Below are 25,485 nucleotides of genomic sequence, written 5' to 3'. Positions count from 1 at the left end.
AAAAGGCAGGCACAGTACCGTACCCGGCAATGATTCATGATTAGTACCTGGCTGAGAGTAGAAATACACGAGAGCGTTCCGGAGTTAAAATAGTGCCTAAATCCCGCTTCTTCGGTGATGTTTCTTTTCGTCAATTGCTGCCCTACAACGACATTACATACGTTCAGTACATTGAGATGGTTGTATAGCATTAGGCAAGTATGTTAGATTCTACACATGAACAATCCACCACATGGCACGCAAGCTAAACCGACCGAATTCCTGAACTTTCATACGACGAATAATTGACCCGAAGACAAGGTCAATCAGAGAAGCCTAGCCACGCTCTAAAACTCATACCCATATCCACCACCGAGGCGGCCAGAAATCCCAAAGAGGTCTATGATCCATGTGAAGAATCCAAGGACGAGCCCCAAGATGCCGTACCTGAATAAGTCAGGCATCAGGAATATGGAGTCTTTGTACCTGAGTCCCGGAACCTTCTGCGTCAGAGATCTGGGATCGTCGAGGTAGTAGTAGAATCGCGTTCCCATAGTCTTGAATGGCGTCTTGAAGATGTAGTTCATCGCGTAATAGGTGATTGAGCCGACGGCATCGAAACGAAGCTCGCCGTGGGCGCCATGAGAACGGAAGTAGTTCACAATGCGCCGGACCAGCCCAATCATCTCGTCGTTCGTGAGGTACGGGGTCAGACCTTCGAAAAGGATCAAGACTGGTCGATCGACAGGAATTTTGGCCTCGCGGAGCCAAGTGTCGCTGTGAATGTTGGGGTGAATCAAGCGGTACTCAGCCCCTTTGACTGGTTCCGGGTCATTCAAAACTTGGCGCCGTAGCTCGATGACATCCTCCTTGTCCGCGTCGATCCACACCCTTCCCTCTCCCTGCCACTGCACGCGATGGCATCTCGAGTCCATCCCGCATGCTAAGTGGATCACCGTTGCAGGACCCGGATTTCTTCGAAGAAATCTTTCAGTGCAGATGTCTAGCATGCGACCGCGCATAGCCACCGGTGCGGAGAATGTTGGAATTCTCGTGAATCCCATGGATGTTCGGTTGAAGTCATAGCCCTGTTCCTTGATCTGGTTGACGATCTCGAGGGCGTACTGGTCATTCAGAATCGGCGATGCAGACTCGGCATCCTTGGCGCGGGCGAAGAGGGTGAGCAGGAGAGTTTCCTGCGCACCTGACAACTTCACCTTGCCTTTGCTCAGAGCAGTTGTTGTGACAGCGGTGGACATCGTGATGGCTTTGCAGTGCGATGATAACACGGAGCCTGGGATGTGATGGGCTTCATTGCCTTTTGGCTGTTGACACTGACTGCTTCATAAAGGCCGTGAGGAGACGGCTTGACATTAGAAACGGCATGTGCCTCGGCATATAACCACAACCCGGCCGGCGTACGGACGACGTGTGCGTGGCAGGCCGTGGCTCGTGTCTTCGAAAACGTTCACTTTCCTTCGAAACTCCGGCGCCGATGAAAGTCATCTCATCCCTGCTTCCCCGGTGGAAGCCCCTACAGCTCGCAACCATGAGACGCATGGCCAAATCGGATGGAGAACAATGCGACAAACGCGACCGCTCGTTCTCGCCAGTCTCAGCGGGGTTCGGGTACGAGCAGAACTGGGTTCCCTGCGGACTCCGGCAGTCGGGGTGTGCTGCAGCGGCAGCATGGAAGCTTCTGCCCCGTGCATGAATTGACTTCTGAAGCTTCGATACATGACCTCATGATATCACATGAGGACGGCACAGGCGCGGTATGCTGAGGTAAGGTCAGCTACATCATTAGCATGTCGTCGCTGCCTACAACCTAATTGAGTCATGGTAACGAGCTGTCAGGGTGGATGATCGGGGGCCTGCCATCGGCCGTGAGGACGTTTACGAGCGTATTCGTATCTCAGAACCACTGCGAGCTGTTAGCAGCTCTCATGTGTTGGCTTGTGAAGCAAGCTGGAACATCAGAGACTTCCGTTTTGTTCTCATGGCTTCGTGTTACACGAGCAGACCCAATACGTATCAGTGCAGGCTTCATGTTGAGATGCACAACACGGAACCGTCTTAGTCCCTCTTTGCGTTTGGAAATGCCACAGGCGTTCGAAAGCAACTGCTCCATGAAGGTGCACAGAGGTACGCATCTACGCTGACTTGAGATGGATGATCCACTAAGAATCACGTTATTCGGGTTTCAGATGATGCCCAGACTGCCAAACGCCCATGCAGGTCAAAGACACTGATCGGAAGGCATTCTGCGCTGGTTGTAGTCCTCGTGGAAAATCGTTCGCTGGTAGGATAGCAGCGTGGACATGGCTCAAGGACAGGGCGAACTTGTTAGTTCATTAGTCTGAGCCAGGTGGTCCGTAAGTTTACGATGCAGCACTGGGTCCATGTACCTAGTAATATTGACTTTGACGTATTCAGAGGGAACTAGAATTATTCACACCAGTGATCCCGCTCTCGCCAACCAGCACTGGAAGTGCTCGATAATACCATGATAACCCTGCAATCGATCGTGTTCAATCTTTGGACATATTGCAATGCACCTTACCTCCACTTGTTATCCCAGCCAGCCTGCTCAATAGCAAAAGCAATAGCCAGCTCGGAGAACCTTGCCATATGGTCAATAGAAAATACGCCGAACTCGTCGTCAATGTCCATCCGGTCCTTGCTGGTGTGGACGTAGGGGTCGAACTCGCCAGGGAAACCACCAGCAACGGGGTTGCCCTCGGAGGCAAACGTGGCAGGGAAGCCCAGCTTGGTGTAGGACATGTAGTCTGATCCAGCACCAGGCATCAACTCGTACACACTGGTGGTAATGTTGATGTACTCAGTGCTCAAGTCCACAGCCCACTTCGTCAGAGGCGCGTCCGCGTCAGTCTTGATGAATCCAATCGACTCGGTGGCGTTCCTTGCGATGAAGGCGGTCATGTCAAACTCCATCATAGCACCAATGTTCGCGCCCTCCTTCTTCTTGTAAGCGGCGATATCCTGGCTACCGAGCAGACCGCCTTCCTCAGCGGCATACCAGTGGAACTCTACAGGTCCCTCCTGGGGAATGTAGCCGCTCAAAGCAAGCACGCGGAAGGCCTCGAGGATGCTGACCGTGCCGGAGCAATCATCGTCGGCACCCGGAGCAGGGAGAAGAGGAAAGAGGTAGTTGGCGGAGTCTTGGTGGGCGCCGATGATGGTCAGGGGCTTGGAGAAGTCGCGGACCTTGGGCTCGAAGCGCGCGATAATGGAGGACTGCACGAAGTTGTGGGTGAAGTACTCGAGGGAGATATGGGTGTGGTACGGAGATTGCGCGATAATCTCGGCGATGTGATCGTGCAGCCACTGGGAGCTTTCCTCACCAGTCGGACCGTCGAAGTATCTGTTATAGTAGCTCGTCATGTGGGCGAGGACGTCGTGCATCTCGGTCTGGTTAACCTTGGGGAACAGGGGCTTGATCAATCGTTGATGGGTGATCTTGGGAAGATCTGGACGAGAACCCGTCAGCTGATCGTCTTCTTAGTCGATACGGTTTGATCTAGCACTTACTGGCCTTCCCGGACCACGCGCCGACGGAGTCCTCGGCGTAGAGCTCCTGGTGATTCGTGATGTCGCGGAACTTCTTGCCCTTTCGGCGCAGACGAAGCTTGTCCCCCTCCGTCATCCATTGCGGCTCCTTCTCGCCAAAGACGTGAAGCAACCTGCGCTCGGCGAGCTTGTCCGCCTTCTCGGGTTGGAGGGACAGCAAGGCATCGACGGGGTCGGGATGCGCCTTCAACGCGGCGAGGACTGACTCATCGGCTTCGTGGATTCGGAAGGGAGTCGCGGCGTCTTTGCTGGCGGGCGCGATGACGAACTGGTCGTAGGAGGCGCTCAGCGCGAGCTGCGAAGAGCCCAGAAGGAGCAGTAGCTTGGTAGACAGAGAGTAGCGCATGGTGGCTGTTGGGTTGCGGTTGCGGATGTGTGGAGGAGAGAGGGAGCTTGGCAAGGGCTTATGAAGAGAGATGGCGCTTGATGCCTCACATCAGCGATAAGCGCATCCACCGTTACGGGTGATTGGTACGAGTAACCAAGCTCGGAAGGTCGCTGAGAAACCAACGGCACAGCGGCGATGATGCAATCGAGTGCTGATAAGGATCGATTGCAGGGGTAGCAAAGGTTCCTTTTTTTGTGTCAGAGCTCCCAATGTGCGTTGCTCCAGCAACGAGACTTAGTTGACGCGTTATGTCTTCAGTTCTGCAGTCCAAAGGCGCCACAAATGGATGGCAAGAGAAGTTCGGTTTCAAATGATTGACAAATTTCTGATGATTCTTTAAACGAATGACTTATTTCTAAAAGACTGTGTTCTGTTGATAATAACCACAAAAACTTATCTTACCTACTCAAGATAACAGCCGTTCACCTTTGTTGGCTTGGTTCGCCTGATACTCTCCCGATATGTTGCCAACTTGTTCGCGACAGGTAGAGCATCCAGTCCATCCGTCACCAAGGATATGAGTGACCCTATCAGGACATCCTAAATCGGGCATGATCATTTGCTCCCTCGTCAACGTCTTCTTCTTCTTCGGAAACCCCCAAGGGTTTTCCATCCTCATCGTTGAGGTTTCCGCGCCCGGTTCTGTGCCGGACTCTGGGCTTGGAGCGTCCGAAACAATTTCCTGATTCTTGTTTTTCTTCTTTTTGTCTCCCTCAACTTTCTTCTCCTTCTTCTTCTTCTTGGACTTGGGCAGCTCACCCCAAAGGGGCCAAGGACCTGCCTCGACCTCTGGTACAGCTTCTGGCTCTGGCTCCTTCTCCTGCTCAGATACTATCGCCTTCTCACTCTTCTTTTTCTTCTGTTTCTTGCTCAAAATTCCCCAGAGGTCTTGCTCAGATCCTGCCTCATCCTCCAATACTGGCTGAACTCCCGGTTCTTCCACCGGGTTCGGCTGCAGGATTGAAGAGGCCAACTCGTCTCTTTCATTTTCCTCCGCCAATCTGGTTCCCCACTCCGACACAAGCTCTACGCCATTATTTATCAAGACACCTTCGTTTTTCTTCAAGGATTTGGTCTTTTTCGGCTTCTTCTTATCCTTCTTAGACTTTGTTGTAGGCTGGACCAGGTGCGATTCGTCTTGTGGGCAGTCCTCTGGCGGAGCCTCGGGGATACAGTCCACCGGGTCGGAGATATAGTCCGCCGGGTCACTCTCTTTGGTCTCGACCCATTCTGCAAGTGGCTCCGTCGGCTCGGCAAACTCTTCGATCGTGGTTTGTTCAGCCACAGCCCAGTCATCTGACGGCGGTGTCTCTGGCACCTTCGTCTCCTCTGCTAGTGGCTCAGCCTGTGACCCAAAGGACAAGTGATCCTCCGCAGGCACGTCGGCTGCCGTTTCTGATCCATTCAAATGGGCTTCGTCGGTTTCGAAAACGGATTGTTCCTCATCAGCAACCGATAGTACACGGCGGTTTCGCGAGTTCTGACAGCACAGCAAAAACATGCTCTTCACCAGAAAGTTTGAATAGACCGTGCCGTGTTGAACACATCCCAAAAACACCGACTCGTCCAGATACTTCGAGGTATTGAACATGAGTCTCAGGCGGCGCTGTAGAAAGCTTCTGAACCAGATGTCATGTTCACTCAGAAGCTGGCAAGCCTCGGAGGCCGACACGACAACGTCCAGCGGCGTCAAACAATTGGCGAGCCGCAGCACTTCTTTCTTGGCCATTTCCACCAAGGCCGGGAGACCATAAGCCTTAGCAGCACAGTAGACATGCACGCTCGTCTCAAAGTCGGACTTGATGACGCTGATGTTGGAGTCATAGCATGTGAGGGGCTCTTGCTGTGAATGGCTTTGTGAAAGGGTCTGCCAAGTTCCAGTGTAGAGATAATGAACCAGTACATGACCGGCGTCATCTGGAACTTCGTCGATATGTATATCGTTGAGTTCATCCTGGGGTTCATCCTGGGGTTCATCGCTGCGCAAAGTGGCTAGCGCCCCAAGCAACTCGCTTGCATTACATAGCAGGTCGCGTGGAACAAAGAACGGTATTTTGTTCCTGAAGTATACCCTACAGCTTGGGCTCGTGTATGGTCTGAATCCAAGTGCATGTCAGCTCTCTGTTGCACCTCGTGCGGAGGGGATACCACTCACGAAAGCACCGGCGCATCTTCTGGAGCTGAAGGCTCAGAGTCATCGGGCGGGGGCAGGGGCTCGTCTTCTGAAATCATTGGATAATCTGCTGGAGGCATTGCGTCGACAGTGGTAACATAGGTGGTGTTCGCCTCCGATTTCTTCTTCTTTTTGGCCATAGTTGTCGATGCCTATGACTTTGAGACAGCACATTCCACCCAAAGCCGCCTTATGGTACTGCTTAAGTAGTCAAGAGACTGCTCCGAATCGCCCGCACCCCGCGTGGAACATGTTGCAGGCGCCTTGGGTGCCTCCAAGCCAAGCGATTTGGGCTTTGCTGCAGGTGGCGTATGCAAGCCTGATGTGCTTTCTTCTGTGGAAGCATTTACCACCAACAGCGTGACAGAAATATTTGCAATCCAACCAACGGCCCATGGGATGGTTGCAAAGCAGCTTTGTGTGGCTTGCATGCTGCGGTTTCCAGCCAATAATGGTTGGCCTGCACATGGAGCGACGCTCTGTTGGTCCACGTTGCACCTGCTGTAAAAGCACCCCGCATACTGCAATGCAGGAAGTCCTGATATCTGTCGCAGCAACTTCGAAAGTCAGGCCACGCTTTTACCAGGCACATGCGAGGTTGCGTTTTGGGTCTGTTGATGATTCGTATCCTTAATTCAATGAAAGTTCTGCGCATATGAGGCGGGAAAAGTATCTATCCTTTAGGTAACCGGCAGTCAGGATAAGAAAAGCTACCTGTTAGCCTGTTGGATTTGCTGCCGACCATGCAGCTGCTCAATGGCAGATATATCCGGGTCGGTTTAAGATGAACATTATCCCAAGGTGTTGAAATTTTCGTACTACGAGCCATGGATAAGGGTTTGCTCCATGTCTCTAGTATATCGGGAATCTTTGACGCCCACCAACCCTCTCGGAAGAACGACAATTGATTCTTGAAATATCTCGATGTCCCTAGTTGGGGTAAGGCATTTCTAGATTGATAATGAGACCGCTATCAATTTCTTTGGCCATGCTCTGCCAAAGCTCGTTTCCGCCATCGGTACACAAAGCTAGACAAGCCTTAGTCCTCATAAAGGAAGCAAGTCATCGCATAAAGATCAAATCCGTGCCGAATACAATGAGGCCTCACAATAACCACTCTTGCAACCCTCACAAAGTTCCCTTTTGTGGGGAGGTGTTTCCTTCTTACTGTAGACAGGACGTTCCATGTCCACCCCTGCCCATTTCTTCAACCGATACGCGACCCGCTCGACGTAGGAATTTTCATCCAGAGTCAGAGTTCCTAGTTTCTTGCAGGCTGTGCAGCGCTGGTTGTATACGACTGCGTTGTATCCGTTGTCGGGGTACCCTCTGATGACTATGGTCACCTTCCCGCTGCTCCAGGCTGCCTTGGAACAGCCGCCATTGTCGCAAGTGAACCTCCCCATCACAAAGGTTGAATATTTCCGGTCAGACTCCTGATTGGTCTTTCTGTTGAACCACACGGAGGTGATGTGGTCAGAAACGGCGTCGGCAACGTCCTGGTTCAGGTGGGGGAATGTGAATGAGGTTTTTGTCTCGCCGCTGAAATTGGTGGACTTTTTCTTGGCCATCTCGTACAGACTGAAGATTCTTAATGTCCTGTTTTGTTTTGTCGTTTGAGTCGCATTGTGTAAGTGGATGGACGGCATAGCTGCCATTTTATCAAGGTCTTGTTACATGAAGCTGGAATAATAGTGCGGGGTAAATTATTGAGGATACACGCAATGGGCGGTGAAATCGCCAGGTTGGAGACATAATAGTGCAGGCGTAGGCTTGGTCAAATGCTGGAGGCCGACCACCACGATATTGTTGAGATGCACAGCAGCAGCAATCTGAAGATGTGATGTCTTACGATGCAGGGGGCTCCCTTCATTATGACGTAGTCCTCACCAACAGAAACTTTCTTCATTATCTTGGTGTTAAGGATGGGTACCTGGGAATAGCCGAAGGTGGCTCTTTCAAGCAATACAGGTGACATTGACGTTGATGTCAAAACAGGTCAATTCATAAGGGCTCGCAGTGTCAGAAAAGCTGCTTCGAGAATGAGCACTTCCCATTGACGATGTGACACATTTCTTCGGTTGTATCTTGTTACCACCTGGAGACTCTATAGAATTAGTCATGACATTGTTCTTGGCGGCTCTTTCATGTTTTCACCGGAGTCTTAGTAACATGCCGGATCAAACCATCCCGCCGGCTGTAGTGGGCTTTCCTAACTCCCGGGAACAGCAATCTGTGCCTTCGTCCGAACCCTCTCCCAATCAAGTCAATGTATTAGATGTCAAGCTTTACACTCCGGAACGGCATTTGAAGTAACATCCGGAAGTCAGAGCTACAGAACATGTATATTTCAAACGCATCTCCTTAGTTAAGGTACTTCATGTGAGAACTATGATGTTACCGGCAGGTCCGGTAATCGCAGCCACGCCTCGATATCTACAGCGTAATAAAAGCTTGAACCAAGCATCAGAACAAAATTGTTCCAACCTCATTAAAGCAGATAAACAACTCGAAAATACAGCCTAGTTTAAGCAGATATTCAATGCCCATCATGTCAAAATACGCCGCCGCTCATGAAAACATTCAAGGCCCAGGCGACGCCCGCCCGACAGCCGCCCAAATAATCGCCGATGAGAACCTCCACAACGCACTCGTCAATAAAACAATCTTGATCACCGGCGCAAACCAAGGCATCGGCCTCGAGACAGCCCGCGCACTTCACTCAACCGGTGCCACCATCTACCTCGGGGTGCGTGACCTCACCCGTGGCCAAACCGCCATCGACGACATCAAGTCCACAAACCCGGACAGCAAAGGCAGTCTTCACCTCGTAGAGATGTCTCTCGACTCGCTCGCTTCAGTACGAAAGGCAGCGGCGGATTATACAGCCCGCAGCAAGCAGCTGAACATCCTTGTACTCAACGCAGGCGTGATGCCAGAAACCAAACAGACAACCGAGGACGGCTTCGAAAAGACATTTGCGACCAACCACCTGGGCCACTTCCTTCTCTTCCAACTCCTCAAACCACTTCTCCTGGCTTCGTCAACACCCCAGTTCCATTCCCGAGTCGTCGCGGTAGCCTCGATACTCCATCGTGGCAGCGAAGTCCTGTTCGACGACTACAACTTCACCAAACAGCCCTACGACACGGTTATCGCCTACAGCCAAACCAAAATCGCGAACGTCTACCTGGCCAACGAGATCGAGCGCCGCTACGGCCCCCAGGGCCTCCATGGCCTCTCGCTGCACCCGGGCAGCATCATCACCAACATGAACCGTCACCAGCTCGACAAGGATCCCGCAGAGCTGAGGGCCATGTTTGGAGAGCAATACGAGATGCTCGCCAAGTCGCTCAAGAGTCCCGCGCAGGGAGCTGCGACAACGGTGTACGCGGCCGTGAGCAAGGACTGGGAAGGTCGCGGTGGTAGGTATCTGAGTGATTGTGGTGAGGTTGGGCCGGTGAAGCCTGGGGAGGGTCCGTTTTCGCTAGATCAGGGCTTCGCGCCATGGGCTTACGATGAGGAAAAGGAGGGGAGGTTGTGGAGGGATTCGAATTTGATGGTTGGATTGCAAGAGGATTCTTGAACCATTTGGTGTTGCACGGTCATCTGTTGATGCAGTGTTAGAGAGTAGCTGCGTGTGAACCTAAATCGCCTCCACTTCCGAGACGAACTGCAATCATTTGACTGTGCAAGTCATGATGAAAATAAGTTGAGAGTGATATTTCACGGTGCACGTTCTATGACCTAAGACTGAATAATGTTTAGCGACGGAGTCTATGTGATCACTCTGGACGTAGTGTAGCAGTCCAAGTGAACATTTGGTTCAAAGCCAGTTGTCATCAAAGACAGCACTGGCGATGTTACTGGGGAGAAGATCAAACCCAGGTTTCACCGTCCCGAGAACCAACGTGGGAGGGGCCACTAGGGTTACAGCATTCGGTATTATTGACGACCATATGCAATGAATTGAGAGATGTGCTAAGCGCAGGGCATGGCGATAAATATCTTCAGTCGCACATCTAGGAGATAAGCGGTTTAGGATCACGGTGCTCAATGTTTCAGAATCGAGGCATTCTGGTATCACTCGTGGTCCATAAATCTCACAAATCAAATTCATGTTCAGAAAATACCAGTTTGCTGTGTCCCCCCATTGTGCACCAAAAGCATAGGGTATTCTCTACGGCTGGTGAAACCGAAATTTACTCTACAGGCTAGCTACACAGACGGTTTGTTTCTCTACGGTCAAGCGCCGATTAAAAACGTAGACACAAAGGGCTTCCGATGACCTCACTCACTCATTGCCTACGCGACAGCCTATTGGATACCTATGTCGACTCTGAGCCCCATCAAAACACTGTTTACTTCGTTCGAGTCCAGCCGCAGATGTAAAACCCAAAGTTTTGTGCCTAAAAGACTTGGTTGGTTGCTGATAGGGTCTCGGTGAGGATCCGCCCCCTTGATACGCAGGAATCTGACCAGTGAGAGGGCGGAAAGGTGCAGTTTGAGCTGCATTACATTTCCAAAACGGATAGGTGCAGAAAATACCGGCAGGAGAGGGGAAACAAGGCGAGGAATTTGGCAATCGACCAGGCATCCCTCATCTTCTTCTTGTCTTCCTTCCATATTGTGTTTTTCTACCAGCCTGTAATTTGCGAAGTAGCCTCTTTTACTCCAACATGATCAACGCGAGTGAGGACAGTGGTTGTCTCTCCGTTTTGTCTTCTTGCTTCAAGAGACGAGGCAAGCCGCGACCAGGCGCTTCCGAGTGCCCAAATCAAGTGGCCCCTTTGGTGTCATCCGCAACGGAGGTGACCGAACTGTCGTCGCTTAATCCGGTTCACGATGAAACATCTGCCTCGACGAACCCCGAGATCCAGACCCCTCGCCAGAAAGCTCATCTGCGCCGTCAGCTGCTAACATTGAAGACAAGTCAGCTACCATCACCCCTATTACTGATCAAGGGTTAGCTACAACAGACCACGCCACGACAATACTTGGTCTGTGGCAAGAAGCGTACGATAAGCTGGATGAGAAAACTCGTAAATGGATCGACAGTATTCCACGGGCTGCTAATTCCAAAGACTCCGCAAAAGAGCTGGTGGAATTGGTCCGCTTGAGGGAGAAACATGAGAAAGAAGCGCTGAAGCTCAAGTTCGGCGGTCGTCAAATCTTGCGGAGGGATTACGCGACCAGAGTGATATTTTTACTGACGGCAATTGGAGACATCACCGTCACAGTTACAGGCGCCCTCTTCAACCGTGTGGTCAGCAGTCAAGATGCTTTTGAAGGTAGGTACTAGTGTGTTGCAGCTCAAACATCTGCTCGTCAACCCTATGAGCTGACGATCTTTCAGGCCAACGTATCGAAACGCGAAGATCTTGTAGCTATCATGGGATGTACAGACATGGTCCTCTGCCTCGTGAGGCGTGGCATGGTGTACGAAGAGGTGTACCTTAGGGAGTTGCCTAGGCTCCCAGCCCAGGAAGATTTGAAGCAAGAGCTTGTTGAGGTATACGCGAACTGCTTGGAGTTTCTAGCCTTCGTCGGCGGCGAATTGCAGCATGGGAATATGCGGCGATTCTTGGAGGCGTTCTTAGATCCCGGTCACGGTGACAAGCGCGTGTCGGCCCTAAAAGCCCTTGAGCAGAAGCTGCAGTTCGCAGCTCAGGCTTGCGAGGCTGAAGCAAGCTCTGAACATCGAAACTTGGTTCAGAGTCTTGCGTGGCCGCTCAAGCGTGTTGACGACAATGTTGCGGCAGTTCTTGAGAGACTCAATGACAAGGAAAAGGAAAAAGGCTATGGCATACATCAGCACTGTCCCAGTCGGGGTTCACCACAACGAGAAACGCGAAAATAGAACCAGAAACACATGGGAATGGGTGACACTCCATACTCAATTCCTCAAATGGGAAGAATCGGATTGTTCATCGGTTCTCTGGCTGCAAGGAAACAGTGAGTTTTGGTGCCTCAACACTTTTACGGGATGATTGACTGACCTGGGCGGTCTTCCGCAGTTGGTACGGGCAAGTCTTTTCTCACTTCGAAGGTCATTGATCGTTATTGGGCTCAGAGCCGAAACGCCAGTCAGCCACCCAGTGAGAAGAGCGACGAAGGGGTTGCCTTTTTCTACTGCAATAGTTCTGATACGACTCGGCACAGCGTTCACTCTGTCCTCCGAAGTTATGTCCGACAACTTTGTGAGGTAACGCGTGATCGCAAAAGTTTTCACAGAGTGGTTATCGATCTATACAACAAGAGAGCAGGAATCCAGAGCGATATTACAGTTGAAGATTGCGAGACAGCATTGATTGAGATGATTAACAGTCATCCGCGGACTGTTTTGATACTCGATGCTTTGGATGAGTGCAGCAAAGTAACAAGAAGAAAGCTTCTTGAGATCTTCAAGCGCCTGGTTGAGAAAAGCAATCGACTACTGAAGATATTCATAGCTAGTCGCCCAGAACACGACTTGAATAGGTACATGAGGTCATTTCAAGGGCCGCAGACGATGATCACCATCAGCACTTTGGACAACCGCGGGGACATTAAGACGTTTGTCGACGCGGAGGTGGACAACTTCGCTGCAAATTGGGAGGTCGAAACTGGGCAGCTTGTTAAGGACATGCTTGTAGATAAGAGTGACGGAATGTTAGTATAATCGCACACCTGCATATGACCTTCGCTGACAGGAAGAAAATAGGTTCAGATGGACGTATCTGCAGTGGGAACAACTCAAGGATTTAAGTACCAACGGTGGTGTAAAGCAAAGACTTGGAAAGCTCCCTAAGACACTGACGGGAGCCTACGACGAAATCTATGATAGATTCGCTCCTGGTGGTGTGGAGTGCTTCATGATGCAGCGAGTGATAAGATGGGTCATATGCGCGCGCAGCCGTTAGGAAGTCGAGCATTGCTGGCAGCCATCAGAATCGAAATCGAAGAAGCGAACGGGGAGCAGCCCTTTGACAAGGCAGACCTCACCGAGCCCATTTTGGAGGCTGTTTGCCGACACCTGGTCGTGAGAGACCCGAAGCTTGGAGTTTGGAAATTCTCGCATGCATCAGTTGCCGAATACTTTCGGGCTCAGAGCGACTCGTGGGTCAAAGACGCCGAAGGGGAGCTGACAGTCGTCTTGACCAACTGCTTGATAGACTTCTGCTCCTCGGTCTGGCCGATGAAGTGTATGATGAACGCCGAAACAGTTATTGAACTCTCCGGTTGGCTTGAAGCTAGGAGGGCCGCTCCCAGACACACTCTGAATCCTTGGCATCCGCTTCATAGATACATCACTCGAAACTGGCTGCAGCACATACATAACATTTCCAACGAAGATTCCAGCATTTTGGATGTTGTCCAGGCTCTGAAACGCTTCCTAGGTGAAGCAAGCCCTCAGAAGTCTTCCTGGGAGTACAGGGCATTTTGCCTCATTGTTATAAGTAGCGATGACTGGACTTGTGACAATTCCTCCGGCAACTACATGCGTACTTCGGTCGATCCATATGACAATCCTGTTTTTGGAGTTGTTGCATTTGGCCTTCATCGGTTTCTGGCAGGGTGGTGGGACAAACGGGTCGATATTTCTTCACTGGTGAATGCGGAGGGGTCAGATCTCCTAGCAATCGCCGCCTATTTGGGTTACACCGGACTCTGCGAATACCTCATTGAGCAAGGATGCGATATCAACAAAGACACTAAAATTACATGCCATAGCGCACTGGGTGCATCTATTCATCAGCAAAAGATCGGCACCATGAAAATGCTTCTGGAGAAAGGCGCAAACCCGGATCGCATCATGAACCATCACAGTCTTCTTTGTCTGGCCATGAAAAAGGGGATCGATTACTGCACGCTTCTACTAGAGAAAGGCGCAGACCCCAGCATCGAGTGTCGCAGCAGGTCTTGCTGTCGCTTCGTGTCGACTTTTGGCATCAAACACTATCTTCGCCGTGCCCTATCGAAAGCTGCTTACAACGGCAATCTCAGTATAATGAAAGCCCTCGTTGACAAGGGGGCAGACATTAACCCAGAGAGTCTCAGGGATCTGGATGGAATTCCTCTGGCAGCTGCCGTGTACATGGGGCAGCTTGACCGTGCACGCTTTCTTATAGCGAAGGGTGCAGATGTCAACGCCCAACTGAAATACAGAGACTTTGGGAGTCCTCTGACTGCTTCTGTATGCAGTGGAGAGCTCGAATGCGCTCGCCTTCTCGTGGAGCATGGAGCGGAGGTCAACATGAACCCAAAGTTCGGCCCATACGGCAGCCCCTTGGCAGCTGCTGTATCGATGGGACATTTGGACTGCGCTCGCTTCCTCGTTGAGAATGGCGCTGACGTCAATTCACATCTGGAGTTTGGAGAATATGGCAGTGTGTTGGCTGCTGCGATTCTCGGGAAGCATCCCGTTCTTTAGATGGTCAAGTTTCTAGTAGAGGAACAGCAGGCAGGTCCCTCCCAGTTAGTCTTTGTGCGACCACGGGGGAAGAATGACGGAAGGCTGAGGCAAAGATCGATTAAAGAGGGTTGGTGTGATCAGAAACTAGGAAGGACGATGGCAGCATATCTTACGCAGAAGCTTGGGATTGAGGCCCAGATTTTAACCAGCCTCGGCGTGCCACAAGAGGATGTAACACCTACTGTTGCCCTTGCGCACTCATCTGGCCGTAATGATGATGACTAGTCGGAGATAACTGGTGTTTCTAGTGGGAGCAAGCTTCTTTCTTCCCATCCGTGTGCCAAAACTTACCATTGTAGTTCTGATGAGGCGGCGGCTGTTCGGGTTTCTGAATATACGTTCGCCGTAATTCTGCTGAAAATTACTTTCCTTCCATGACATTATCGATAAATCACCTGGCATATATGAACGCCGCAACAATGAGGGATTCAATTGGCAGTCAGGATTCTGTTGACTGCCGCCCATCCTTTCATCAACTGCTGTTCCTTCCAAGACGTAGCGCTTATATTCCACGACGCTTCCTCATTCTCTGCGGAGAGGGAGCCGTACTCCACCAGAGATCATCCGCTTCCCTGTGCCCGACGACCTCATTGCCTGTGATGTTTTCCAATCCCTTGACGCTTCGCGTAATTCTTCTCAGAGGCATGATGTCAGAGTCCAGAAGCCACAAAAGCTCCTCGACCACTACTTCCGCTGCTACTTTGAAAACAGGCTTGAACCACTCCCTCTCCTCATGACCTTCGTCCAGCCCCGGATCAGGATCTGCGGCGATGACAAGCAGAAACGGCGCCGATGGACGCCACCACTTGGATCTCGTAGTCGGCCGTTCAGCTTCCTCCAAATCCAGAACAGATACGACTGCCTCGTCAGACGCGACGAGGAATACCTTGTCCGACATGCCGGTGGGCAGGTCCGACTTGAGGCCGTCGAATCTGGCCCGGAGATCGTCGGCGCTTTCGCTGGCCAGGGCAGCATCTTCGATCCACCTCATCTCAAACTTGGACCTGGCCTCCTCAATGGATTCCATAGACTCCTCGGGAACGTCGCCTTCCTCGATAGCCCTCTGGAAAGGAATCTCAATAATCCTGTCGACTTCTTTGGCGAAAGCTTCCCACCGCTCTGGATCATCGTAGCTGGCTGTCCGGAAGGCCACCACACCCCACGTCTGGCCCTTGTGGCGTTCGCTCCAATGCTTGAGCCAATTTGGTGGGAAGTACTCGGGCACACTCTCCTTAGTATCAGCGCTCGATTGCTGCTGCTCTTCATATACATGCATTGCCAAGTTTTCCACCCCGTCTTCGCCGAGTACGTCGCGCAACCCCGCTTGCATCTTCAAAAGCTCCCCCTCAGGAAGCTCGGCGATGTCAGCGTGAGTAGCATGGCGGTAGCGGTCATAGTTCCAGCCCGGTGGCCAATAGGAACTTGAGGCATCTGAGTACACCGGCGTTTGGGGCGGCGGTGCATTTTGTGAGAAGTTGGGGCGCGGCATACGGTTCGGTACGGCTCTTGCGGATGGGAAGGGAAGAGTGATCACCGGCTCTGAGTAGATGTAATGTTCAAGCCGGTGGTGAGATGGAAAATTTGCAATATGTCGCAGGGCGGTCGTCAAATTGTTGCTTGCCCCCTTACATAAGGTGAAGGATCACGGTACGTACTCCAAGACAGGCGGGAGAATTTGTCGAGTCTTCTAGGCTATTCAATGCATGTTAGTGAGTTTACCAATTTGAGACCTATGAAGTACCATTCGGCAATATGCGAACAATTCCGAGTGGAAGTGGCAGGTCTTACCCCTAAAGCTAGCACTCGTCCAAGTGCGAATTATCTCGGAAAGCATCTTGAACGCCGCGACTAATGCGTAAATTGCCATCAAAGATGATTCAACAACGCAAAGTTGTCTCATGACCATAGATGTGCCGAAAATGACCTTTCTTCAATTCGATTTTGATGGGAGTAGAACTTTTGGTTTGAGAGAGCACTAACATTCATCCAGCAACACGAGATGATGAAATAAATATGGCTTAGTACGAGTTGTTTCTGTCATAATTTCCGAACCTTTAGGACGAGGGTTCCCTAAAGGTGATAAAAGGAAGCAGCTACTATTAGTTCCTTCTTCGGGCTGTATGCTCACTCCACGAGGGCGCCTGCCTCACTTCACCTAGGAAACTTACCAGGTAAGCTAGTGAGAAGCTCTTTCCATCGAATCCGTCGCAGACTCAGTGAAACTCGCACCGAAGGCTTATTCCAGCGGCAGGTCATACAACAAGAACATTATGCAAAACCTGACTTTCATACGTTCGATCTCCAGCCGAACTAAGGATTTCATCGTTTTGTCCCTTTGAATTTTGTCCCTTCATCTCGCCCCAACTCTTCGCCTCCCAGTCGCCCTGTCCGCCAGGCTTCTAATATTCTCCTGTCGATTACCAGGGGATGCCGGTGGCATACTTTGCAGCCTAGCTTCTTTCGAGCGAGCCATCGAAAATGTTTGATTTCGCATGATTTCCCAATGTCGTATTTGTGAAAGAGGGATCGGCGCTTGGCATAAGGTTGAAGAATCCAGGTGTCGGCATTACCGCCCCTGGGATGTGGGGGCTCGAGGCCATGGGTGGAGACGGCGGGGCACTTTTCGTGTGGTGTTTCCTGAGGCGCGATGCTGCGCGGGGCAGTGGTGATGGCCTCGTTCCATTACCAGATTGGGAAACATCATTCGATACATACGATGAGGATGCTGATGTGAACATGTAGAAGTTGTAATTAGTCTAGATCTATCCAGCTCTAATGCCTATGTGTCATGAGATCTAACCCCAATTGCCCCAGATTCCCGCGCCATGCAATGCTCCAAAGGGTATACACCGACAAATATGGTACATACAAAAAAACACAAACCCAAACCCCATCCTATCCCAATTTTACACAACCCTAAGCGTCGCTCCTGGGAGGCCACTTGACTCTCCTCTCGGCGCGCACGTACAGGTTGTTGGGGCGGATGAGCTGGAACATGGGGTCGTACTCCACCGCGCTGTCCTGCGCGAGGCTGAACTTGTAGCGGTAGACGAGCTTGGGCAGGAAGACCTTGACCTCCTGCAGCGCAAAGTTGAAGCCGATGCACATGCGCGGGCCCGTCGCGAAGGGGATGTAGCTCGCGTTGGGGCGGTTCTTGACCTGCTCCGTGTCCCAGCGGTCCGGGTCGAAGCGCGCCGGGTTGTCCCAGACGAGCGTGTTGTTGTGGATGTGGTGGATCGCCGGGATGACGATGCTGTCCTTGGGCAGCTTGTAGCCGCCGGGGAGGATCATGTCGACCTTGGAGGTGCGCGCGGGCTGGTAGGACGGGTTGTGCTTGCGCTGCGTCTCCTTGATGTACTTGTCGAGGAAGGTGAGCTTCTGGGTGAGCTCGGCGGTGATCTGCGTGTTTTCGTCGAAGCCGTTGTCGATGAGCTCCTGGAGGAGGCGCTCCTGCATGCCGGGGTAGGCGACGAGGCCGTAGAGCAGCCAGGAGAGGAGCGAGGAGGTGGTGGTGAAGCCGGCGCCGGTGGCGACGACGAGGGGCTCCATGATGCGGTCCTGGGGCAGCTTGTTGCCGTCGCGGTCGGCGGCGCGGAGGACGTAGTCGACCATGTTGTCGGCGTTGAGGGCGGCCTCCTGCAGCTCGAGGTTGGCGGTGCCGCCGCGGGAGGCGGCGGCGATGGACTCGTTCATCATGTCGATGATGCGGCCGCGGGCGTCGCGCAGGCGCTGGGGGTCGCCGAAGGGCAGCTTGGCGTACCAGGAGCCCATGGAGGTGATCTTCTTGTTGAGCTCGAGGGACTGGGCGATGCGGATGACCATCTCGTGGGGCGGGGCGTCGACGGCGGTGAAGTGCTTGAAGTCCATGCCGAGGACGAGCTTGCCGACGGCCTGGGAGCCGAGCTTGAGCATGTAGGGGTAGACGTTCCAGGCCTCGTCCTTGTCGTCGAGCTCGTCAAAGACCTTGAAGGCGTCCTCGACGGTGGCCTGCATGGTGGGGGCGTAGTGGCGGACGGCCTTGGGGCCAAAGGCGGGCGGGAGGAACTTGTGGGCGAGCTTCCACTCGGGGGTGTCGGTGTCGCCGAGGAAGACGCCGGACTCCTGGTTCTTGATGGGGTAGAGGGGGTGGCCGGGGATGATGTTCTTTGTGAAGAAGTCGGACTCGGAGAAGACGATGTTGGCGAGCTTGGGGTCGTTTGTGTGGTAGATGACGGAGCCCATGTTGTTGGTCTTGATGAAGGGGCCGTAGCGCTCGAAGAGGCGCTGGTGGTTGCCGAGGTGGTCGGGGTAGACCTCGAAGTAGTTGCCGATGAAAGGCAGGCCGGCCGGGCCGGGGACCTCGCGGACGGCGTGGCCGTCGATGGAGAGAGCGATGGGGCCCTCGGCGGCGAGGACGTCGGCGACGGTTGTCAGAGCCTTATCTCCGGAGACGAAGCCGATGCCTTTGGGGATTATTAGCTGGGTGCAGGAGTGAGGGTGGGAACGAGATGGTGCTTACCCTTGTGGTCGACGACGGCAAAGTGAGAGGCGGCGAGATGCTGGAGACCCTCCTCGTCTGTCGAGGCGGGAATCTCGATCTCTGTTGTGGCTGAAGGGTCTTCACCCAACAGGTAGAAGCGTTGTGATGACATTGCGCGTATGTGTGATGTGTGGTGTGGTGTGGATGTCGCACAAGATGGAATGGAAAGTGACGATGCGACCAGATTATGAAGAAATGGTATGAGGTAGTAGATAAGAGACGTATTTACAGCAAACCAAAGGCGGTGCGAGATGGGGATGCCACGAGCTCACGATATATAAGTAATAGGAGGAGCAGAGAAAAAAAAAAGTCGCAATCCCTAAAGGGCACGTACCATCCCACCAGGTCCAGCCAGGCAGATTAACGATGCCGCCCGCAGCTTATCCAATCTGATCCTGGGCAATGGCAACCCGTCGGTGGAAACAGACCGACGAACAGCTCAGACGAGAGAGGGAAAAGTGGCCTGCCGAGGTTCACGTCAAAGTGTCTAGCGGACCAGGGGTGGGTGATGGGAAAGAAGAGTGGGCGGGTCGGCGCCGCGATAGGGGAGTTGATGAGATCATGGGCGCCCAAGTCCGAAGTGCGCGGCGGGCGTGCAGCATTGAATCGGCATCGGCTCCGTGGGCGGCGTGGACTGCGTGGGACAATTTGGAAGGAGTTTGGAACTTGGGTTTGGATCTTGGGAGTTTGGGGGGTGTGGATGGAGACAAGCCGCGGCTCGATGGCATGACAGCGGAACGGAGGCGACACGAAAAGGAAGAGACGAAAAAAAATGGAAGCAAAAATCGGGGCTTTGAAGAAGAACCAGAAGAATTCGCATCGTTTGATAGGGCCAAGCGGGAGACAGGGGCCGACTTAAAGTGGATGATCTGCGCTAACTGCGTGGGTACGTACCGCATGCACCAAAAGTACAGGGCACTGAAAGGTGCCGAGGCGAAGCGAAGAGACAACACAGCGAAAATAGGGGACCACCTTACGAATAGAGCACCGCACCGCGCCTTATCAAATTGCATTGCCATGCCATTGACCCCTTGCTCATGCGATATTTCCGTCTTTTTCTGCAGCCTGCAGCCACAAGGCGGCGTCCCAAGTCCCGAAATCCGTTGCGCCTCGGCTCGTTGCGTGTTTGCCCGTCAGTACCACGTACCTATGCTGTGAGTGCTGTTTATTTGTGCCACCCACGTAATTTAGGGATATTTCAGCCAATGAGAAGCTTCAGCTGCTTCCATGTGGGCTCCCGCTCCCCCTAAGCTTGAAGCTCGCGCCCATCCCACGCTGCGTTGCGCCCTGCATGAACAGACGACAGCACCCAAGATTCGCCCTGAGCCGCCATCTCTTGGCCCGCCGGCAGTCAACCTGTTTACCGCAGCACCGGGCAGATGCGAGGGTGCTGACTCTGTTTTTCTGCCCTCGACACACGTAATTCTGGAGACTTTGGGCTTCGTTTTCGCAATGTGTGCAGTTCACCGTCTGTAAAGGGCAACCATTCGCCGCAGGCCACCGATAAGGCAGAGAGAGAGAGAGAGAGGAACGTAGTGCTGGAGAAACTTGGCATGAAACAGGGCAGAGAGGCCTCGGCCCCTCCGAAGAAAACAGCTCCCAGAAAAAAACACAGGAAATCGTCACCGCCGACACCGCCGCCGCCCGGCATCCAATCCCGTCGCGCCTCTTTGTCAGACGGCCGACCCGTCCGATCGCCGCGGCTTGATCCCGCTCGGTGCCCACACCGTTCCCATCCTTACCTTACTATGTACCTTGGGTTATCCACACCAGCAAAATGCACCTAAATTCGTGACCATTGCGAGGCATTTCAAAGGACGAGAGAACCAAGAGTCCACAGCACTTATCTCGAACCTCGGCATCTTGCCCGCCCACGCCCCCCAGTCTCGGACATTACGCTATCCTATCCCCTACCATCACTGGCACCCTTTCCATGGGTTCCATGGACCAGAAGACACGGACTCGACATGACACACGGCCGATTGTGATCTGGAATGATTTTTTTAATTGTGGATATCCCATCTTTTTTTTGCGTGTCTGCATGCACGCTGTCGTGGCGCCATCGTTGATAAATTATACTGGCTGCGTTTCCACGTCCCGAGGCTCGACTCGAAAGGGGCCCTTTCTCCCACTGCGATCTCACCCGAACCTTTATCGGTGATTCTCATCATTCTCCCTATTTATAACTAAAGATAGATAATCCTTTTATATCCCGCCTAGAATCCCAAGATCCGGCTCGGTCGCATCACCACCGATTCCTCTCTCAATTTCTTTGGTCCACTTCCTGAGATACCCCTCCAAACACACACACATCACACATCATGGCGTCAACAGAAGGCCAAGAGTACACGGCCAAGGAGGTCGCTGCTCACAGAGAAGCCAACGACTGCTGGATGGTCATCCGCGGTGAAGGTAAAACACCGTCTCTTCTCATCCTATCACAAAAATCACCTAACTAACGCCTCACCCAACAAGTCTACGATGTGACAAAGTACCTCCACGACCACCCCGGCGGCGCAGAAGTCCTCATCGAGGCCGGCGGCGTCGACGCCACAGAAGCCTTCGACAACGCAGGCCACTCCGAAGACGCCTCCGAGATCATGGCCGAGTTCCGCGTCGGCAAGCTCAAGGGCGCCAACAAGCGCAACGCCCCCAAGGCCGTCCGCGTCGCCCCGAAAGCCGCCCCCAAGGCCCCCTCAAACACAACCTCCGGCCCCGTCCGCATCGCCGGCCAAGCAGCCGCCGCCGCCGTCTTCCTCGCCCTCGGCACCGTCGCCGCCCGCCACGCCTCAAATACCCCCGCCGGTCAGGACGTCATCGCCGCCATCCACCGCCTCAACCTCCACCTCCCCGAGTGGCTCTCCCTCAGCGGCGCCGCTGCCGGAACCCGCCCCAAGCGCAGCGGCTTCGGCTTCGTCGAGGGCTTCGCCCTGGCGTCCGCCATCTTCGCCGTCGCCGGCACCGTCACCGCCAACAAGCTCTCCGCGCTGCTGCACTACGACCTCACCCCTATGAAGTTCCGCCCGCACAAGAAGATGCCCAAGGTCGCGCGCCCGAACCCCCTGCTCCAGCGCGGCTGGCTCGACCCCGTCACCTACCACCCGCTGCCCCTCGTCGAGAAGCACCTCATCGCCCCCAACGTCTACCGCCTCGTCTTCGAGCTGCCCACGCCCTCCACCGTGCTCGGCCTGCCCATCGGCCAGCACGTCGCCATCAAGGCCGAGATCGACGGCAAGTCCGTCTCGCGCTCCTACACGCCCACCTCCAACAACGCCGACCTCGGCCGCCTCGAGCTCGTCATCCGCTGCTACCCGGACGGCCTGCTCACCGGCAAGTACCTGGCGAATGTTGAAGTCGGGGAGGAGGTGCTCTTCCGCGGGCCCAAGGGCGCCATGCGCTACAGCCGCGGGCTGACCAAGAAGATCGGCATGCTCGCCGGCGGTACCGGCATCACGCCCATGTACCAGCTCATCCGCGCCATCTGCGAGGACGACCGCGACACCACCGAGGTCAGCCTGATCTACGCGAACCGCTCCGAGGCCGACATCCTCCTGCGCGACGAGCTCGAGGCCTTCGCGAGACGGTACCCCAAGAACTTCAAGCTGCACTACCTCCTCGACACCCCGCCCGAGGGCTGGACCGGCGGCGTCGGGTACGTCACCCAGGAGATGATGGCCGAGCGCTTCCCCGCGCCGGCGGGCGCGGATTCCAAGATCATGCTGTGCGGCCCGCCGGGCATGGTCAACGCGGCGAAGAAGTCGTTGGAGAACCTGGGTTTTGAGAAGCCGGGGTCCATGTCGAAGATGACTGATGCCGTCTTCTGCTTTTAAGGAAAATTAGACTAGAAGGATAAAGAGAGTGAATGGATACCATAGACGGGGAACGGGTTACTTGTGTTGGTATATATGGGCTTTGCATCGTCACGGAGTCGGGGATGGTTGCATGGGGCTCGGTGTCTTTGGGGGCATTCTTTTTCATGCCGTTGGTGATACCTACCTGTAATATCTTACGTTTTTCATTTGTTCATATCATAGATCTTGACGACAAGAAGCAAGAAATATCTCTAGCATATTCACCGGTTTTGACCTCAACAATTTTGCATGCGCCTCTATAGATTTAGGCAGTGACAGAGCGTGCTTGTACTGGTGCAATAAACGAGGGGTGGTTCGGGCTGATGATTGGTCTTGCGTTACCACCGAATCAACTGCGCCACGCGCAGATGATCCATTCCTCAGCCCAGCCTGATCCATTAGATAGCCGCCGAACCCCTCATCTCACGCAGAATCTCACCTCCATTTCCCCCCGAAGCGCTATTTCAAATATCTCATAATCAAAAATCATTCTCCGCAGTTCAGCTCTGTCCTCTCGTGAGATTTCCACGTTGCTGTCACGTCCTCCCATCTTCAACATCATGAACCCTTATCAGTATCCGCCTTTGTCGGGCCCCAGGTGCACACGATTGATCCGGCTGTATTCTGGGACGACGAAAGATCCGTCATGTCCACTCAGCTGCGACCTCGACGAGATTGACTTGGACGATCCGCCAAAATACCTTGCTCTTTCCTACACATGGAATGGCGAGACTCCTAGCGAACCGCTCACGATTGGGAATGCGCAATTCGGCTCCAGCCCAGCGGCGGGCTCGCAGCTGCTTATCACGCCCAACTGCGCCGCCGCTTTGAGAGCTTGTCGGAGGTCCCTCCATCGACGCATCAACAGGCGCAAATGCGTCAAGATATGGGTGGATGCCATCTGCATCAATCAAGGCTCAAACGACGACAAGAGTAGCCAGGTTGCGATGATGGCCGAGATTTACAACCAGGCAAAAAGGGTGGTAGTTTGGCTTGGAGAACGAGACTCACCTTCCACATCAAGCACTATCATTTGCTCTTCGGCGTGTGCTTTATTACCAGATGTTGATATGGGACGTCTGGGTGATTTTTTCGACTGGATAGAACGCTGGAAGGCTTTCAAGTGGCTAGAAACTTTCGTCGAAAGACTAGAGGAACTGATCGCAAACGCTGTCCTTCAGAATTGTGAGTCAAACATTCATAAGCCCGTGGTGACGAGTCACAAGTATCCATTAACGTTTCATGTTGTTTGTGCTCACAACTGGCGCAATGATAGGCTGTGATAGAAGCACAATCCACGCTATGCTACAAAATTCCTACTGGACTCGTGTCTGGACCGTTCAAGAGTTCGCCAATGCTCATGTTTCTATTCTTTGTCAAACCTCAAGTATGATATCCTGCGCTGGCATGATGAAGATGATTTTCCTTGGCCGCCATATCTTGGCACCATATACATATCCGCCCCACCATCGCATTTACACCGACCGCAGAGTATTCGGGGGCTACAGCCACGATATTCTCACTTTCTCCAACGGCTTTGAGGCACTTTCAGCGTTACAAGCTTCAGAGCCAAGGGACAAAATATTCGCGTTTCGCGCCTTTTCTGCTAGAGTATTTGCAAAGGTTGCAATCGACTACAGGCGACCGTTGCAAGACCTTTTTACAGAAACCTCTATGATTGTCATCAAAGAAACTAACAGTATCTATCTGTTATACTTTGCAAGCCTTGAGAGGACGTCTCCGGGTACCGGGACTGGCTTGATGCCATCGTGGTCATATGACTTCGGGACAAAGGACTTTCATGAAGAATACCGTGGTACCCATATAGATCAATCCAGATCTTTCGATGCCTCACGTGGAGTTCAGCCCTGGATATACTTTCCCAATCCTGAAAAAACCCTCCGCGTGCGTGGAAGAAGTGTCGGTGTGATAGGAGGTCTCACTGGCAACATCGACCCGATAGGCAACTCCTGGCTGATGGAGAAAACGGCCATGGGAGATGCGTCTCAGCAGGTTGACGACGATGGCGCAAACAGCGTCGCAACAACAGAAGAAAGTTACAGCACTCGTTTGAGAAAGCTAATGGAGCATTTTATCTCCATGCTTCATCAAAACCTTGGAGCAGCCTTGTTGGAGGCCAAGATGGCACAAACGCTTTTCGAGCTTGCGCAGAGCATCGCAGCAAGCTATATCGTGCCAGTCACAATACCTTCTTTGCCGCCGAATGCTACTTTTGAGGACCTCCTTGAGGCTTTGTGCGATGATTTGGACATAAGCCACAGTATCAAATACAACATGGGGGAAGGTCGCATGTTCTTCACAACCGATGGGCGAGCTGGTCTAGGAGTGCCGTGTCTATCCGAGGGCGATGAGGTGTTTCTGATCGCTGGTCTAAAGCACCCGTTTGTTCTAAGACCGCATGGCGATTATGGAGAGTACACACTCGTGGGGCCGGCAGTTGTCACTGGGATGATGAAGGGGGAGTTGTGGCCGGATGATGAAAGCGAATTACGGGATATAGACATTGTA

General features: G+C 53.1%; 10 protein-coding genes across 10 annotated transcripts; 4 read left to right on the top strand and 6 right to left on the bottom strand.

The window, feature by feature from the left end:
• Window positions 1-326: 326 nt before the first annotated feature.
• On the bottom strand, window positions 327-1,238 carry GCG54_00006346 (uncharacterized protein; the record flags this gene model as incomplete). Its single annotated transcript, XM_045406351.1, has 1 exon — window positions 327-1,238. One exon carries the CDS (start codon window positions 1,236-1,238, stop codon window positions 327-329), a length of 912 nt encoding a protein of 303 aa, XP_045267643.1.
• A 1,300-nt stretch (window positions 1,239-2,538) lies between these two features.
• On the bottom strand, window positions 2,539-3,916 carry GCG54_00006345 (Leucine aminopeptidase 1; the record flags this gene model as incomplete). The annotated part of the gene is made up of 2 exons (XM_045406350.1): window positions 2,539-3,470; window positions 3,532-3,916. The coding sequence occupies 2 exons, from the start codon at window positions 3,914-3,916 to the stop codon at window positions 2,539-2,541; spliced, it is 1,317 nt and encodes a 438-aa protein (XP_045267642.1).
• Window positions 3,917-4,364: 448 nt separating this feature from the next.
• Window positions 4,365-6,271, bottom strand: GCG54_00006344 (uncharacterized protein; the record flags this gene model as incomplete). The annotated part of the gene is made up of 2 exons (XM_045406349.1): window positions 4,365-6,054; window positions 6,114-6,271. The coding sequence occupies 2 exons, from the start codon at window positions 6,269-6,271 to the stop codon at window positions 4,365-4,367; spliced, it is 1,848 nt and encodes a 615-aa protein (XP_045267641.1).
• A 790-nt stretch (window positions 6,272-7,061) lies between these two features.
• GCG54_00006343 (uncharacterized protein) lies at window positions 7,062-7,702 on the bottom strand (the record flags this gene model as incomplete). Its single annotated transcript, XM_045406348.1, has 2 exons — window positions 7,062-7,159; window positions 7,300-7,702. The coding sequence occupies 2 exons, from the start codon at window positions 7,700-7,702 to the stop codon at window positions 7,062-7,064; spliced, it is 501 nt and encodes a 166-aa protein (XP_045267640.1).
• Window positions 7,703-8,682: 980 nt separating this feature from the next.
• On the top strand, window positions 8,683-9,717 carry GCG54_00006342 (Retinol dehydrogenase 14; the record flags this gene model as incomplete). Its single annotated transcript, XM_045406347.1, has 1 exon — window positions 8,683-9,717. One exon carries the CDS (start codon window positions 8,683-8,685, stop codon window positions 9,715-9,717), a length of 1,035 nt encoding a protein of 344 aa, XP_045267639.1.
• Window positions 9,718-10,810: 1,093 nt separating this feature from the next.
• GCG54_00006341 (uncharacterized protein) lies at window positions 10,811-11,991 on the top strand (the record flags this gene model as incomplete). The annotated part of the gene is made up of 3 exons (XM_045406346.1): window positions 10,811-11,039; window positions 11,111-11,422; window positions 11,444-11,991. The coding sequence occupies 3 exons, from the start codon at window positions 10,811-10,813 to the stop codon at window positions 11,989-11,991; spliced, it is 1,089 nt and encodes a 362-aa protein (XP_045267638.1).
• Window positions 11,992-12,642: 651 nt separating this feature from the next.
• On the top strand, window positions 12,643-14,544 carry GCG54_00006340 (uncharacterized protein; the record flags this gene model as incomplete). The annotated part of the gene is made up of 3 exons (XM_045406345.1): window positions 12,643-12,782; window positions 12,835-12,892; window positions 12,958-14,544. 3 exons carry the CDS (start codon window positions 12,643-12,645, stop codon window positions 14,542-14,544), a joined length of 1,785 nt encoding a protein of 594 aa, XP_045267637.1.
• Window positions 14,545-15,088: 544 nt separating this feature from the next.
• On the bottom strand, window positions 15,089-16,075 carry GCG54_00006339 (uncharacterized protein; the record flags this gene model as incomplete). The annotated part of the gene is made up of 1 exon (XM_045406344.1): window positions 15,089-16,075. One exon carries the CDS (start codon window positions 16,073-16,075, stop codon window positions 15,089-15,091), a length of 987 nt encoding a protein of 328 aa, XP_045267636.1.
• A 1,427-nt stretch (window positions 16,076-17,502) lies between these two features.
• On the bottom strand, window positions 17,503-19,217 carry GCG54_00006338 (putative cytochrome P450 6a14; the record flags this gene model as incomplete). Its single annotated transcript, XM_045406343.1, has 2 exons — window positions 17,503-19,028; window positions 19,085-19,217. The coding sequence occupies 2 exons, from the start codon at window positions 19,215-19,217 to the stop codon at window positions 17,503-17,505; spliced, it is 1,659 nt and encodes a 552-aa protein (XP_045267635.1).
• A 2,209-nt stretch (window positions 19,218-21,426) lies between these two features.
• On the top strand, window positions 21,427-22,935 carry GCG54_00006337 (NADH-cytochrome b5 reductase 1; the record flags this gene model as incomplete). The annotated part of the gene is made up of 2 exons (XM_045406342.1): window positions 21,427-21,517; window positions 21,581-22,935. 2 exons carry the CDS (start codon window positions 21,427-21,429, stop codon window positions 22,933-22,935), a joined length of 1,446 nt encoding a protein of 481 aa, XP_045267634.1.
• Between the last annotated feature and the right edge of the window lie 2,550 nt (window positions 22,936-25,485).

Source organism: Colletotrichum gloeosporioides (assembly GCF_011800055.1).
Source record: "Colletotrichum gloeosporioides strain Lc1 chromosome Unknown consensus_19, whole genome shotgun sequence".
NCBI lineage: Eukaryota > Fungi > Ascomycota > Sordariomycetes > Glomerellales > Glomerellaceae > Colletotrichum > Colletotrichum gloeosporioides.
The sequence above is the reverse complement of the archived record's forward strand: the minus strand, read 5'-3'. Positions and strand labels throughout refer to the sequence as shown.